At 41.5% G+C, this 17,603-nt stretch overlaps 1 protein-coding gene and 1 long non-coding RNA gene across 2 annotated transcripts; both read right to left on the reverse strand.

Moving 5' to 3' along the window:
* Positions 1 to 1,378: 1,378 nt before the first annotated feature.
* On the reverse strand, positions 1,379 to 1,816 carry LOC26535770 (the record flags this gene model as incomplete). Its single annotated transcript, XM_039376200.1, is given in 2 exon segments — positions 1,379 to 1,692; positions 1,694 to 1,816. Coding segments are annotated over 2 exon segments (339 nt in total), but the record flags the coding sequence as incomplete, so codon positions are not given.
* A 6,212-nt stretch (positions 1,817 to 8,028) lies between these two features.
* LOC120321892 lies at positions 8,029 to 9,794 on the reverse strand. Its single transcript, XR_005561620.2, has 3 exons — positions 9,501 to 9,794; positions 8,677 to 8,942; positions 8,029 to 8,614 (listed from the first exon to the last, which is right to left on the reverse strand). It is a non-coding gene; the product is annotated as an uncharacterized LOC120321892 (long non-coding RNA).
* Positions 9,795 to 17,603: the final 7,809 nt, after the last annotated feature.

Below are 17,603 nucleotides of genomic sequence, written 5' to 3' on the forward strand. Positions count from 1 at the left end.
TAGATAGATAGATAGATAGATAGATAGATAGATAGATAGATAGATAGATAGATAGATAGATAGATAGATAGATAGATAGATAGATAGATAGATAGATAGATAGATAGATAGATAGATAGATAGATAGATAGATAGATAGATAGATAGATAGATAGATAGATAGATAGATAGATAGATAGATAGATAGATAGATAGATAGATAGATAGATAGATAGATAGATAGATAGATAGATAGATAGATAGATAGATAGATAGATAGATAGATAGATAGATAGATAGATAGATAGATAGATAGATAGATAGATAGATAGATAGATAGATAGATAGATAGATAGATAGATAGATAGATAGATAGATAGATAGATAGATAGATAGATAGATAGATAGATAGATAGATTCATAGATATATAGAGTTTAAACAAGACATTCAGGAGACTCGTAGTGGTTCGGGCTTACAGTAATTCATATGTCTGTTATTTATTTAGTTTAAAAGCGCTGGTTTAATACATCATCAAGATGTCTTCCTTCGTTCAGATCATTAAATTGTGTTTCACGCAGTGTTCTGTTTTTATAGTAATATTTTAATGGACTTTTGATTTGAGGTCTAAGCTACTACTACTAAACTGATGGAGGAGCCTAAAGGCTTGAGCTGCAATATAATTTGGATACATTACATAACGTATTGCCAACGGCAAATAATGTGCATCACTTTAATATTCTAATGTTTAAAGTAATATCTTATTTCCTTCAAATTATTTTCTTTGCGACCTTTCGACCTCATCTGTACCTATAACATTCCAACTGAAACAGGGAAAGACAAAGCATTGTCATTAACGAAACCAAATAAAAACATTAAATGCTAGCTGGCATGGCAGAAAAGTACACACGAAATACACAAAACTGTGTTCAGAATTTTGTGTATTTGTGGACACACGCCGTCGTACTATTTATTGTGTGGGTCTGTGTTTGCTGGAAAAGTTGTTTAACAAATAAATAAGCGCTTCGAAATGAAAACATTCGCTCCATTGCCCATAAATATTTGTTACCGTTTATGTTGATTCAAATGGTTCGGATTGTCAACTGATAAATTGTTACGATGGGTGGATGAGAAGAGCTGGAGTAATTGGAGCAGGATTTGGTTTTATAGGTTCTTTAAATTGTTACCTGAACGACATAATTATAATAAATGTAATGAAGAACAGACACTACTACAGTTAACTTTGGTTCGTAGTATTAGTGGTATTATATTTTAATATCCAAATCCAAATGGTTTTCAAATATATTAGACGTACACTACATATACAAATTCTTGTTAATTCAGTGAACAACGGATTCATTAAATACACCGGATATAACACCGAAAATGGTAACTCACCAATATGAACTCCCTATTCATTTTTCTTTTGTACAACTCATCTAGTGTTTTTGTTCATAATAACATTTGTTTATTGCCAATGTTTTATAAACAAATATGGTTCAACCTGCTGTCAAGGTCAAAGCGCTTACTCCGATTCCTTTTATTGAGAATGTTTTGTTTTAAGCCACCATCAGCACTAGGGAAATGCCACTTTTGCCTTGTACGAGTAGGAGTAGTATGCTGTATTCTTTGGGTCCGATTTTGTGGGAGAGCACCAATCATCCTCCAATCGGTGCAGGAAACTTTTCTCGAACCCCTCCCTCGAGCTCTGTATCTTCCCTCAGTATCTTCAATCACCGATTCCTGTCTAAACGCTGATCTATCTGGGTGATTAATCTCTAGCTGGTATCCACTGCCGCTGGATGGTGTAACTTTTGAGTAACTCAAGCTCAGCACAAGAATTCACTAGGAAGAGTCACTCCATAAAGAATAATTTATGTTGACCTTCAAGGTTACCAGAGATACTAGTCCGAAAGACCTGGTGTTGTACCAATTGATACCGACTTGCAACTGTTCGTAAAGTGCCCAAGAGCTCTGAATATTCGAAAAATGAAGCTGCCCAATACAAGTTTAAATGCAAAACAAAATTCTGATAATCAGATTTTAGATAAAAAGTTGTATAACTACCCAATAACCAGCAATCCAGGAAGGCGGCTCAAATCTTTTATTACACTTGCGATTTTGTATTACTCATGCATATTATTTTTCAAGTTTGGTCGCTAATACCATAATGATTTGTTTGCAGTCTTGACCTGAAAATGTTCTTTTTTTTCGCAAGAAATATACTTTAAGCAATAGCTTTACGACTTTGTCGAATGTATCCCAAACGACAGATTCTCCGTGCGCCTCGAAATACATCTTATTAATTGCTGCGACAACCCGAAAGTGTTGAGTGTCGGGAGAGGCTTTAGTTTTTATTGGAGATTGATTAAATTGAGTTCCGCGAACGGTCTCTTTGATATCTCGAGTTCGGATCGGAGCCCTTCTACCTTGTGGAAGTCTGGCACACACAGTCACCTGTTCGATGTCTGTTTTCCCCTTTTAGCGGCATGTGTCTGCCCATCAGTTACCACCTCAATTTTCCGAAAACCGAAAGCATCTAATAAATAGGCGCACAATTAACAAGTTCCCAGTGATTTATGCCGACGTCGCCGCTCGCTTGGGCTGGTTTTGTTTCTGGTTCTGAGTTGTTAGTTGGAATGGGAATGGGAATCAGTGTCCGCCGCCGTTCTGTACTGGGACTGCGTTTTATGGGCACCCCGACCGATCGGCGGAACAATGCAGGAGATCATTTTTTACGAGCCACTCGCTGGGCTGCGATGTGCCCGCACGCCATATGTTCGGGACGGGAACTGGACAGGGAGAGGGCATATTCAGGTAGAGCTGAATATGTGGTCCGAGATCCAGGGCCCTTTCACGGACCGCGTGTGCAATTAAACAGTTTCGGGAAGGGCGTTGGGCATGCGCTCAGCCTTGACAAAGTCAATTAAAGGGCTCGCAGATCACCGGATTCCGAGGGACGGGTTGTCTTCGGGGCAAATTTAATTGATTTTAGTTGAGAAAGTGGCCGTGCGCCCAAATCGATTGTATGATTGTATGATAATTCCATTTCTGGAACTCGGAGGAAATATATAATGAATGATTTTGTAACGAGTTTAATAATCAAGTGATGGTGAACGTACGTCGTAGTACAAAATCATCTTTAAAAGTGTCTTCAGTTATGAGATTTTTTGTTGATTTCAGAGCAGAAAACTATAGTCACGGTAAATCGTAAAGCTATATTGCTCATAATATATTTTATTATTTTCTATATATTTTAAGGATTTGAGAACTCTCGTAATTCGACATTTAAGTGGTGTGTTCTTTAATATCCTTTTCCACAACGAATAATTTCCGTGTGCAATCGAGAACTTCCCTCAAGTCATCTGAGACAGTTGTCCAGGGAAAACTTTTGTAATTGCTCCGCCTGCAAGTTTTGCCACATAATTTCCAAGCTGCGGCGTCGATTGAACAAAGCAATATTTGCGCAAGTAATTTTCGGTCCAAAAAACTTCCTCTTCCACGTTCCTCATCCAAAGTCGAGCTGAGATGGCAGAAATGCCGCGCCAGAAATGATTTCCAAGCCACGTACTGCTGGACGTTGCCAACTTTAATCTCTCGAACGAGCTTATTCCATTCCACTCGGCTCCAACCGCCCCCACTAATTTTCGTTTAAAAGCGGAATTTATGTGAGCTCAGCAGTTTTGCTCCTAATACGAAATCAAATAGAACTTTTCAAGCGAGGCTGGCCCAGCTGAATATATGTATTTTCGCGCGGAGCGGCGAAAGGAAGGCATGAAAATCGTTTTGTTTGTCGGGCTCATCTTGATTTATGGTCAGGGGAAGTTCGCACATTGGAGATGCCATTATTTTGCGTATTTATACAAATGCCTTTCCTCACACATGCACATACGCATGTAGTGTAGCTACGTGCCTCGTCATAAATCAATAAATGAAATTTACACGCAAAGTTCGTGTTACGTGCTGGGTGGAAATTCACTAGATAAAGCTCCCTCGGATAGTAGCGGAAGACTTTCCCCGTTCGAAACTTGAATCCGTCGAATCATCGGTGCAATTCATTTTTCTTCATTAGACGATATCTGGGGTTTCAACGGGTTATCCTCTCGGAGCGGGAGCAGAAAAACCAGTTAAATGCCGCCCAGCTTCCCCTCTTTACTGTATACATCTGTCCAATTAAACGCATTTGATCATCTCGCAGCAATGGAAACCTTAGCAATGCGGCTGCTTCTCGGAATGGATAAACGAGACTCAGACTGCGATGAAGGGGTAATAAATACTCATAGATATAGACTCCGCCGTTGGGGAGACCCAACAGCAGTAAGTCACTACAACACTCCACGTATTTAGTTGCAATAATTATTCCATAAAATAAAGGTAACTTCCAAAGCGCTGATATCGTCATACGAAAGCACTATAACTATTGTAGCTAAAATTAAAACAAGTTCTTCTGGGTTTGTATGGGATGATTAGACTGTTACATTAAACTTCCCATATGCCATATACCCTTTGCATAAAACACCGCGTGCAGGAAATTTAGCCATGCCCCAAGACAGAATGGCGAGATACACGAGGAGGGAGCGAGAGATGTATTCCGCAGCCCCAGAATGCCCATAAAAATGGTTTGCATTGTTGCTGCCACTGCGGCTGAGGAAAGCAAAAACAAGGACGGCAGCAGCGAAAAAAGAAGCATATATACAACAGTGTCATCAACATAATAGTATGTCAAGTGAGTGGCAGCAAGAAGCGTTCAAATCAGGACATGGGCGGATAGCAGAATTTAATGTGGGGATCGAGTGATTATACGGGTATTCGATTTTAGCAGGCAAAGCCACACTAAGAGCCATATCCACAAGACACAGCCCTTTTAATTGGGAGTCCGATCTGCCGGGAGAATTCTGTATTAAACTGCCCCAAAATAATCCAATGGACCAAGGGCAGGTGCTTGCGGTAGGGTACTGCAGGGCTTCCTGAGGGCTATAAAAAAAAAAGGGTGAGAGGAAGGCAACGCCAGTAACCACTCGAACCCGAGATCATGACGAGACAATGCAATCAAAGGAGCCACCAGCGTACGTTGAATAGCGGAGTATCTTCCTAATAGTCGGGGCAATGAATAAGTGACAAGTCGTGCATATGCAATATTAAGCCATCGCACAACAATAGATGCGGGACTGCAGAAGGGCGGAATGGTTCTGCCCTGGCTGATGCCCTTGCTGCTACAGCCTAGATGTATTTTAAAATACGTTCTGCAGTGGAAGGACATACAGTATTCGTTGTGACTCAGGAACACAACCCCTCGTGGGGATGTCTCCTCAGAATGCGGCTTATATCGGCTCATATATCATATGTACGACGAGCGGCTTAGGCGATGCGGGTCGTCCGACGACAAAAACACGGATTAGCTGCCGCTGCACCTAGCATTCAGTAATTCTCCATTCACGTCAGCGGCATCCTCAGGCAGAGCCCTGTCATTGTCGCCTCCAATGTGTCCCCTTCCTCGCCTTCCTCCCACCAGCCACCGAGCAACCCAGCCGCCCATTGAACCCACTCTTCCTTCCCCCTACGTCATCGTCATCGTCATCGTCGTTGTCGTCGTCATCAGCAGCAGAGGCGGTCGTCGTTGTCGGTTTGTGTGTCATTGAAATGAAACGCCGGGCGACGCCTCTTGAGCGGAATTATTATTACCACTTATGTAGTCGCCATCGCCAGCAGAAGCAGCGCAAACTGGCATTGTTTTCCCACTGTGAGGCTTGGTTTGGTTTGGTTTGTTTTTTCTCGCATCTGTGCACAGAGAAAAATTAGTAAAATTGGTGTATTCTTCGGCATATTTGCTACTTCACTATACTTGAAATCTTACTAAATTGAGCAGTTTTAAACTCAGCTCTACCATGTTTGTCCAAGTGCAGAGACATAATATTCCATAACATACTTTTACAATTTAACATTTATTTTTGAACCAAACAATTTTTTCCCTCTGCACATGCAACTTTGTGAGCTGGCTACACTCATTTCCACATGAATGCATCAGCAGCAAGAGGAGTCGGGGAAGGGGATGCCATGTGTGGTATGGATGCATACCACACGAAGCTGTAGACCCATACCCATGCCTATTCCCAAACCAAGAGCAGCCAAAACGACCCGACCCGCCATAAACCGCAAGTCGTTAAAAAATGTTTGAAAATTGTAGCAGCAGCAAATACATACTTGTAAATAGATGATGATGATGACGATTGCGCAACGGATACGGATACAGATGCAGATGCCGAGGAAGATAGACACCCGTACTCCAGATATAATTTCGCATAGAACATAAAGCATATGAACTTCTGAGTGTCCCCTAAGTGTCAATCGGATATTGCCATTTTGATGTTTAAATTCCAGTGATTCCAGTTAAGAAACAAGAGAGAACGCTATAGTGGAGTTCCCCGACTATCTGATACCCGTTACTCAGCTAGTGGGAGTGCGAAGGAGAGTCTTCAACACTGACAGTTTTTGGTGGTTTGTGGGCAATAGAGTGGGCGTGGCAAACAGTTTTTTGGCAGATCGATAGAAATTTACAAGACCAATACAAAAATAAAAAAATATCACAACATTTTTCAAAAGTGTGGGCGTGGCAGTTTTGGGCGCTTTGTGGGCGTTAGAGTGGGCGTGGCAACATGAATCGACAAACTTGCGCTGCGTCTATTACTCTGAAGTCTGTATGCTTAATCTCAACTTTCTAGCTTTTGTAGTTCTGAGATCTTAGATACAGGAGACTAAGATAAAGCTATTATTTTGAAACGTTTACTGACTGATTGGAGATTCTATTCTTGGGTAATACGTTGACAATTGTTACTGGGTTTTTAACCAAACATTTATGAATTTCAGTTCGTCACGTACAAAAGTCGGCACTCAACGCAGTAAAGATTCCACACTGGCCACGCTTTCCACCAAGAAAAAACCCATTTTGCGAAACAAACATCTTATGTACATTTGCGGAGAGTCCAACACACATCCGTCAAAAGCAATTGCTTTTTTTAGCACAGAGTTCTCTGCGATTTCTCCTCGATTGCCACTCGAGGAGAATGGCAATGGCAAGTGGCTGTCAATAGCTGCTCTATATAAGGCACATATGCCTACATAGCATCCGCAGAATTCCCCTAATGTCCACTTACCAGCAGCCCAGTGGAGTACACGCCGTGCACGCGAAAATGACAGTCGACGTATCCGTAAACTTGCGGACATAAGAAGCGGATGCTTAGACAAAAGCCGCACATCAATAGTTCGAGTTCAACCTCGAGTTCGAGACTTGGTAGGGGACTTTGATAGGGGAAGAATTGCAAAGTGCACCCAGAGAAAAGGTGTTGGAAGTGCCCAAAGAGACATTGAAATATGTTATAAAATAACGTATGCTTTTGGCTGGGCTGCTGTTATATTCACTCATTTAAATCAATGATCCAGTTATCTGCCTACTGAAACATTTCGATCCATGCTCACTTGATCCATCTGTTTCATATTTAATTATCATTTCAACTAAACGCTTCGCGGAGAGCAATTATAATCAAGTTAGTGCTATATAATTGGGGAGTTCAATAAATTGGCCGCATACGAATAGAAAATCAATACTTGCCAATACTTCTTTCCGTGTGCGTAGCACTCATTAAATGCCAAGAACATGTGAATGCGGGTTGGGGTTGATAGGTCGATGTCTTTGGGTCCGTAAACACCCTGGCGGATTGGGGGTATAGACGCACCTGGTCATGCGAACTTTAATTACACAACTGCGCAGTGGCCAACTGGCGACATCGGTTACCCCATGTCCACCATGCGTGGACCTCTTTTTCCAATACGATCAACCTAGAGATGACCAATAATTTATTATTAATTTATTATTAATTTATTATTAATTTATTATTTATTTATTATTTATTTATTATTCATTTATTATTCATTTATTATTCATTTATTATTCATTTATTATTCATTTATTATTCATTTATTATTCATTTATTATTCATTTATTATTCATTTATAATTATTATAAAATAGAATTACAAAGCGCGGTTATCTGCCAACGATCTGCTCACACTAAAGATTGCAGTCGTTCTTAATGGAAGAGCAATACGATACGTCGAATATTAAGTATACATATTAACGAGGTGTATTTTTGATTCTCAAAAGTAAAGGAAAATTCAACGATAATTTCATTATTTTTTTAGTATATTATATTAATAAACACATTATTTTTATATTCTTATGTTTAAGTCAAATATGTATTCATAATTTCTGAATTCAAAATTTTGTATGGCTAACAGATAGCTTAAAGTACATACTGCAAATAATTTGCCAAATTCAAACACTGACGTAGATTGCACATATTACATATTTTATAGTTCGAGAATCTGGTATTGTCTGACTTACTTAGCAACCACCCATACTATTTGCCATCCCTCAATCCTATGGTAGTTTTCTCCCCCTCCGCCGATTCTTTTATATTATGACCATCTGGACTCGTCGGCTGACTAAATGTTGCTCATTAAGTAAATTACAATTGCTGCTTCGGCGTTTTTCTTGTCTTCGTTTGCATGTCGCATGTGGGCGTGGCACGTACTTTTCCGGCCGGGAAAGGGGCACGTGGTGCGGGGAGCGGGCGGACTGGCACTGGTTATGTGTAATTAATTTTGATTAACGGTTTCTGCTCCAGCGAAAACTTTTAACTTAACTGGATAGCAAGTTACAAGAGCGTTTCGGTGCGTTACATTTTCCTTTTTGTCCGTTTGAAGTTTCTGTGTGGAAGCTCGGGCGAAGGGGTAGTGAATAGTCGGCTGCTGGGACTTGGTGGTTAATGTTAAATGAAAGGTTACCTGCAAGGGTTGTCAGCCATGACGACGGGGGAGGAGCTGCTAAGTTGCCACTGGCTGAAATCCAAGAATCTTAAGCCGAATGGGGAAGGAAGCCAAGATGAAAAGTTTTCAGCTCGACGACATAGCTGGGGATCAAAGGTTGTTTTCTTGAGTAACATATTGGAACAGGTCCATAAGAACAGGTCACAGGAAGCGAAGAATTGTGTTTACATAAACTGAAACAGTTTCTAACGTAATTCAGTGGCAAGTCTCTTAAGGAGCAAGGCTCTTAAAGTTTTATCTTGAAAGATAAGGTAAGTGAAAAAAGTTACACATAGGATTTCTTTCTATCGTTAACCCTTTAATATTAAATGACAAAGAAAGTATCTTACTGGGACTTTATAAATACACTTCCACAACTTTCCATAAATAAGTCCACAACTGATAAGCTCATGATTGGACCCCGCAACCATGTCTCGAATAATTATTACGCCCACAATGCATATTGTACTGCCGTCCCATCCGGTGAAATATGGCACAGCTGGGTAAGCCACGGAAAGCCCCGACTACCGATACCCCGTACCGCTCCTGATTTCAGCTTGTGCAGTAGGCGAATGGGAAAAGACGTATAGAAAAAATGATGCCCTACTCGGGAGTCATAAATTAAAGCCAAACAAAATAAATCAATAATGATTAAATCTTACGCGAGGCAAACACAATTTGAAGTGCTCGTAGCTGGGAGGCTTAATCCAGCTTGCTATGTCCGCTCGTATCTGATTATCTGAGTATCCGAGTATCTGACTATCTATATCTGTCTGCTGGCATCTGCATCCGACTTCGAATACGAATCTGTATCTGGGGCCTCCTCCGCCGAAGAAAACGTGTGTCTGCATATGAAAGCGTCGCCTTGTGTCGCCCTGTGTGTCTCTGTGTGTCTTTGGCAGCACTCGGAAACTACTTAAGTATTTAGGTCTCTGCGCAGTTGCCTCGCATTTTGAATACTGAATAGGTATTTAAATTTCATACAAATGCCCATAGAAAGTCTGAAGAGGTTCTGTGGGGTCTTTTGTGGGCCTGAAGAAAGGAAAGGGCGGTTCAGCTCTGCAAAAGGCCATTCGATTCAGTCAGACGGAAAGAAGCTTGAAGTCCCCTACATCGCTCGACATCCGCCGACTGTTTTTTAGGCTCCAGAAGAAGGAACAACAAAATCGTCAGATACATCCACACATTTTAGTAAGAAGTGCTTGCGCTTTAATAACGCGCAAAATAAAATTGCAGGTAATAAAAAAGATGCCATGCGGCATCAACAATGCAAATGAAACAATCAACTTTGGACAACACAATGGAGGTTTTAGAAAAAGCGGGAGTCTCTTTTCGTTCAGCAATGGGTTAAGGCGAACAGAGGAATGGACCTTTAACTCTGCTAGTAAACAGGTCCATGATTATGAGGCGATATCAATGGGTGGTTTGTTACGGGTGAACTCCCGTATAAATGGATGAGATGGTTACGGCTGTGGTTCATCAGTCATCCGCACAGAGTTACGGGTTGACAACGGACCCATTGAATAGGAACTTTTCGGATAAGATGTTCGCTAACCAGGGGCGAATTATAATATATCTTAGGTAATGAAATGTTAATACCACTTATACAATTCCTCGGTATATATATACAAGTAATACAAAAATATTAGGAATACTGGTCTGTATCATTTATATAACGCAGTGCTCAGTTTTTATCCACTTACCCATTCGTTTTCAAAGATAAATTTGTGTTGGGTTGGGTTGGGTTGTGCTGGGTTTCGCTGTACAAAGCCCACAAAAAATATAATTCATACCCGCCCGCGTACCCAAGTTCTAGATAACGTTCTTTTATATATTTTTTAATTTACAACCACCGATCGATCCTTTGCCCAGTCATTATCGCCGTGACCAGCAGTCCGGCAATCCACGGGCTTCACTCAGCTACGACTGAGCAGATAAACAATAAATGAAACGGTACCCGAACACTTTTTATTAATAAGTGCACATTTATGTTTGCTTGATTAAGCGCTCAATCAAATGAAATTCTATACGCATGATATCCCGAACAAAAAAGTGGAGGATTATGCGGAAAGGAGAGGACTCAACAATGCACAATGGGCGAGGAAGAGTGTTTCGAGGCCCAGTCGCCGTCCTTGAAAATGGAACAATCCTCACTAATTCTGATGCCTCATTTCCAGTGAATATAACTTATATCATGCGACGCTCGACTGTTCTGTTCGTGTACTTCAACTTCGATTTTCGTGCGCCTGATGTTCTGGTTTCGTTTTCCCTTCGCGCCCATCAATCATAATAACATTTCAGAGTTCTCATTTCAGAGGAGGTATTTTGCGTTTTATTTTCAGCACTTGAACGTCCGTATATATGTATATCTTCTACTGCTGTAGATGAGCGTAGCTCTTACTTTTGATACCCATCACCAAAGTAGAGTTTGCAATATTGAGACTTGACTGCGGATAAGAAGTTGTCATTCAACTATTACTTTTACAAACTCCATAAAACTTTATTTGGGTTTAAGGTTTTGGCTATAAATATTTCAATCATCCAAAAATGTAAGCTCTACGTTCTGGTCAGATACATGATCAGCATCTCAAGCTCCAACCTGCACCATACTGGACAATACCAGCGTGTGTAAGAGGGGCTTGAAATACTTTTTCCTTGTAACTGAAACACGTCTCCCTGGATTTTCTGCGGAAGTGCCACTGCAACGAGGAGATCCAAGCTGCGCCTTGCTGCGATGTCCGCCCTTCAGTCGTCGTAGTCATCGTCGTCACTTTAATTGTTTGCACAGCAGCCGAGTTCATTGGGATCTGGTTTTTATCTGGCCCGACACACATTTACCGTTCTGCAGGCCGGCATTGTTCGTCCACAAGGACTCTTGCTCGGCACCGTGTGAATTTCTCAGGAGCCCGAGAAGAGGGTTTCTCCTCCGTTTATTTGCAATTTTTTGCATTCAGGCGGGAGTGCAGGATGTTTGCACCTTTTCACAGTTAGGATGAACGGACGTATGGGTGGATGGATGGATGGATGGATGGATGAATGGATGGATGGATGGATGGTAGCATCCCTGTGCGCAGTATATGGCAATAAGTACAAGGTATCTGGTTGCTTAATGACAGGTTGAATCACCCGACCTTCCTCGAATTCATTATTGCGCCATACGAAGCAATTTAATATATATGCACATCGTTCTGGAGGAACAACCCCTAATGGAAGGGCGGGGAACGAGGAAGGCCATTAGAAAATTGCTCACAGTCGAGTGTCTCCAAAAATGCAAATACAGCGGGAACAAAAATATCTCAAGTATTAAGCATTTCACGACTTAAGTACGAGTTGAATTTTAATGCGGCGATCTCAAGAGGCGCACACAAAACTGAAAACCTAAAAGAAGAAAGAAACTCAAGTGCCCAAGGGATCGGAATCTGAATTAAAAAACGTTTAACAACAAGCAATATATAAAGCAATTGCTATAAATCAAATAAATCATGGGAAGCTCAGCCGTAGAGTAGAGCGTATTTGCACATGCTGGGAATGATTCGAGACGACTCGAGAGCCAAGATCCCAGGTAACTATACTCCACACTCGACCCGGTTCGATATCAGCTGGCTTTTGAACCCGCTCGAGAACCGAATCACCGAAGCACACTTCCATAGAGTGCGGCTCGCCAGGATGGCATAAATTCAGAGATCACATCAATAAAATTAAATCGAGTGATGGGGATTAACAAACATGTTTAATTCTTATTTATCTGCCAGACCCGACCACCCGATTTATGGAACCCACTTGCAATACCTGCATACTAATTAGTTCGATTACAAATTGTCTTAAAACGATTCAGAGCATCTCGCAAAATGCTAATTACGACTGCGCCTGCTGCTGATGTTAAATGAGCTCCATAATCAATAAGCCCCTGTGATGTCAAACAAACGAATGTAACGTAACTACTAAGGGATTAAATAATTGATTATATACATATAAAAACTATAATAAGATTGCTCACAAAATATAATTATTACTTTTATTTGCTACTATTTAAAATTTAAAGAAGCTATTGTCGTGTAATTTTGCTTTACTGCCATTGAATTAGTAAAAGTATATTAATATTAAGAATAAGAACGTCCTCTGCGCCTTCCAAATAATCACATCTACCATTAAATGCAATCAAACTACCTATCTAAGCGACTGAAATGTATTAAAACTAGTTTTCAAAAGCAATCTTTTACTAATTCTATTAGGAATTTTCTCATGCGGCCAGTCATTTGTGAGTTTAAACGGAGATTAAAATCGATAAACATAATTTGAATATTCGAATGAAAACTCATGTGCGCCCGTGAAGCGATGAATAAAAGAAATTGTTGAAAGTCCAGAGAAGTATTTAGTATACTAGGAAGGCTCCCTTCCCTTTAATTCAAAAGAAATGCAAATTTGGCTTTCTGTGTTATTCAATTTGAGAAGTAAAAAGCAGGCAGTCAAGAAGCAGCCCTGCATTTAATGAATTATCCAGAAAATGCAAATGCCAAGTGGACCGCCACCGTCTGAGCCTGAAATGGAAGATGACTGTGAGGATTTGCAGGCCGCGTCTGGATCTGGATGCCTGCCAGGCGGATTTCGAATCACCGAATCAGTATCTGAAGCTGAAGCTGTACACTGCAGTTGAATGCTGAATGTAGAATGAATGCTGAATGCTGCCAGCCATTGTTTGTGTTTACTTAGCGCTCGCTCCGCTCCTTGTACCCTTTTCAATGTTGCACGTTTAGGTCCGACGGGGCCTTGGTCCGGGTTTTGTGCCTTTGACTGGGCCAGCAATGAATTCTTGATTTGTCTGGCTCTGGCTTTGGCTCTGGCTCTGAATGTGGTTCCTGCCTAGACGAGTTCGAGGCCTGCGACTTCAGCAGAGGGTCGAGAGCAGCGCAGCGCACTTAATCATATTCGATACAGATAAGCTTCACTGCCGGTACGTGCATAGAATTTTAGCATACATAATAATCATCGACATGCCCAAGGGAAAGACGTCTAGTTGCGTGGCCAGGGGCACGGAGCTTACCCATATTATGTACACTGGAAGAAAGAAGGGTGGGGAGGTAGACAAAGAGCCAAAAGGCTGATTCATTTAGAAACATGTTATGTAAAATATAAGTGAGTAAGCTTTTAGTTACTAGTTAGAACGTTTTTTTACCCGAATTAAACAAATATGTGAATTAAGGACCTCGTTTTTCATACTTAAGACTTAAACTAATTCGTAAGTCAATAAATTAAATCACAGTTTCAAATTTAAATTCTATATTAACCCACAATTTGTTTATGGCAAAGAACTAATTAGAATTCCAATACTATTATTTTTTCATATTCTTTAAGATGCTCCCCTGTTGGAGTACTAAGTAAATTTACCAGAAACAAAGTATTAGTACAAGGGGAGTGGGGGAGAACCAATAGTTCTGCTAAACGAAGTCCTATTTCCATGAGACCCAGCTAAATGCTGAGATCCTGTATACCCATAATTTTCCTCAGTGTAAATTCGGTGAGCCCCCGGATTGTAGCTAGAAGAGCCCTATCATAAAGCAGAGAAAAGAAAGAAAGACGCCGGAGATTGAGAAACCAAACGCTGGATAGTAACCAGGGATAGTTTCTGGAACATGATCAATAGACTGCATATCAAACCATTTATAATTTCGTACTAATATTATTCTTTACGAAAGACTGCCGCGTCCATCCCTCCAACCAGTTGTTAGGCAGCTTTTAAGGCTGGCTGGCTGAAACGCAGGTGCGACCCCTGGCTGCGGTTAGTTGCCCGGTTGGCGCAAACAATTTGGGTATCCCATCCAGCTGGAGTCGAAATTGAGGCCCAGCCCAATCCGCAAAACCGCAGTCTAAAAGTATCTTTATATCTGCAAGATTCGCAGCATTTGATCTTTGAACGCCGGCAGGCCATCTCTTGTTTCTACCTCAGTTTCGCCTTTGTACATCTTCTTATTTCCATATTTTTCATAGGACGGCTGACTTGGCTTAGCCCTTATCTCGGGTTTCCAGCATATGCTGTCCAGTTGATGCAGATGCGCTAAGTCGCTCAAGAGTTTAATCAGTGATTGGATGCGGCAGTGAGTCGGTGGCGAAATAAAGAGGGGAATTAAGTAGCACTGGCTCCAGACTGCGAATAAGTCAGAGCCCATATCAATTAACAAGGCCCTACAGCCGATCTTCGTGTTTTGGTATGGGTTGGCGAAAGGGCTACCAAGGGCTATCCGAGGTTCTCTTAGGTTTACTTAGCTTAGGTTTACGAGACTGAAGGCACTTGCTGAGAGCCTGTTCCACAAAAACGCCCTGAAACTAAACCAGTCACAATTGCTAAATATTTAAAAGGACTATGAACGCTTTACTTGAGTTTTTAGACTTCATGTGTGATGGGTTCCCACAGATTTATTTATTTAGGCTCAAAGACATTTGTTATTTACCAGAAATCATTTAGCGTATAATTTTTCAGATTAATGGTGTTCGTTTTATATTTAATAGCTAATTAAGTAATTAACAAAGAATTATTAAGTTTATTCGTTTTTCTTGTTCCTTTATGCACGACATTCTCCCGGTTACATACCTTTGCACTAATCCAATATGCCATTTAACCTTAGAAGTACTCGGTATACAAGTCCCACCGACCCAATTACCAATCACCGGCATAAATCCAATTAACTAGAACTACTTACGAGGCCAACGGAAGTGCGGGGCGCTGGGACTCATTACATCGCACACAAATCTCAGAAGTTGGGCAAACTCAAAACAGTAATCCAGCAAGAACCAAAATGTTTAAAATAAAATCAATGCGCAGCGAAATATCAAAGACGGGGTGTAAATACCAGAGGGTGACATTGGGGTCTGGAGGGGCGGGAAAAGGGTGTTTAACAAACGCTTAATTGGCATTAAGCACGGTAAGACGAGCGGGAAGAGGGGAACCCCCGAACCTGTGGGGTGGTAAGTGCTGTCAGAGCCAGCCAAGCGTTGGCAGTTGTAATTGGGACAACGGCGCGCGGGGAATTTAAATCCATGCGGCTGAGTTCAGACTCAGGCCCGAGTGAGCTGCTATTCTTTCTATCTCCTGGTGTCCTGGCTATTTACTTAGGCACGTGGTTCTGAATCGAGTCCTGAATCGGGGTCTTCGGGCCTCGGGCATTGGGCCGTGCGGCAGGAAAGCCTTTAATGCCCTTGGTAAACTACGGAGCGATTTGCGCACACAACTGCTGGCCGTAACTCGCCCATCCCACTGCACTGCGAGAAAGTCAAAGTGAATGTAAGTAAACACCATAACCTATTGGCATAAACGAATAAAACGGAAGTCCAACTCATTCATGTTATTGGCGAAAAGATATGCAGCGTCCTTACTTGTAAAGAATTTAGGAAATACTGTCCTGGCCACACACACTGCCCCTGTCACACGTAAGCTTCACGCAAAAGTGGCAAGTGGCAAATGGCGACGGGAGGGAAGCCAGAGCATGGAAATAAAAACAAATTCATTTCTGGCGCTTGGCAATGCGCTCGTTTCCTGTCCCGTCGTCAGCAGATTTGCATAACTTTTTCCAATTTCAAAGCCCAAGCTGTGGCCAGGGCATACGTATGCTATATATTTATACCCGTTACTCGTAGAGTAAAAGGGTATACTAGATTCGTTGAAAAGTATGTAACAGGCAGAAGGAAGGGTTTCCGACCATATAAAGTATATATATTCTTGATCAGGACCAATAGCCGAGTCGATATGACCATGTCCGTCTGTCCGTCTGTCTGTCCGTCCGTATGAACGCTGTAATCTCAGGAACTACAAAAGCTACAAAGTTGAGATTAAGCATACAGACTCCAGAGACATAGACGCAGCGCAAGTTTGTCGATTCATGTTGCCACGCCCACTCTAACGCCCACAAACCGCCCAAAACTGCCACGCCCACACTTTTGAAAAATGTTTTGATATTTTTTCATTTTTGTATTGGTGTAGTAAATTTCTATCGATTTGCCAAAAAACTTTTTGCCACGCCCACTCTAACGCCCACAAACCGCCCAAAGCTGCTACGCCCTCACTTTTGAAAAATGTTTTGAAATTTTTTCATTTTTGTATTGGTCTTGTAAATTTCTATTGATTTGCCAAAAAACTTTTTGCCACGCCCACTCTAACGCCCATAAACCGCCAAAAACTGTGTTTAAGACTCTCCTTCTCCCTTCCACTAACTGAGTAACGGGTATCAGATAGTCGGGAAACTCGACTATAGCGTTCTCTCTGGTTTAAACCTACAAATATGTATTCGCCCTCATCCTCATCCTCGTCCTTATCCTGCGGCCATCTCCGGTTACAGGCGTCGTCATCGTGGCGCTGACGCTCCCCAGACTGCTTCTTATTTACGTCAATTGCTTGCGCATTCGCTTGTCCCTTATTCAGATACACTGAGCGGATATAGGCGTATGTAGTTCCTTTTGGTGCAGATTTCAGTGAAATCTAATCACACGCCACCCTTTTTGGTGGAATCGTAGACCTAAGTATTTCGACCGTTCAGTAATAATCTGATTCTTCTATTTTTTCTATCTGAAAGTCCTTTTAAAGTTCTGGATTCTTTGCGGTGTACAGACTGTAAAGAGTTTCTTATTGTGTCAGGCAACACGGATAAAGGATAAGGGGCTAGGGAGTGGGAGTGAAAAGCCACCAAGAGGACAGCGGAAGTTTTCCTCCTGCGTGGGCATTAGGTGTCAATATTCAGCGTGGCCGCGAAATGCCCGAGAAATCGCTGAAATTTACA

The sequence above is a fragment of the Drosophila yakuba genome, chromosome 3R (genome assembly GCF_016746365.2).
Source record: "Drosophila yakuba strain Tai18E2 chromosome 3R, Prin_Dyak_Tai18E2_2.1, whole genome shotgun sequence".
Lineage (NCBI taxonomy): Eukaryota > Metazoa > Arthropoda > Insecta > Diptera > Drosophilidae > Drosophila > Drosophila yakuba.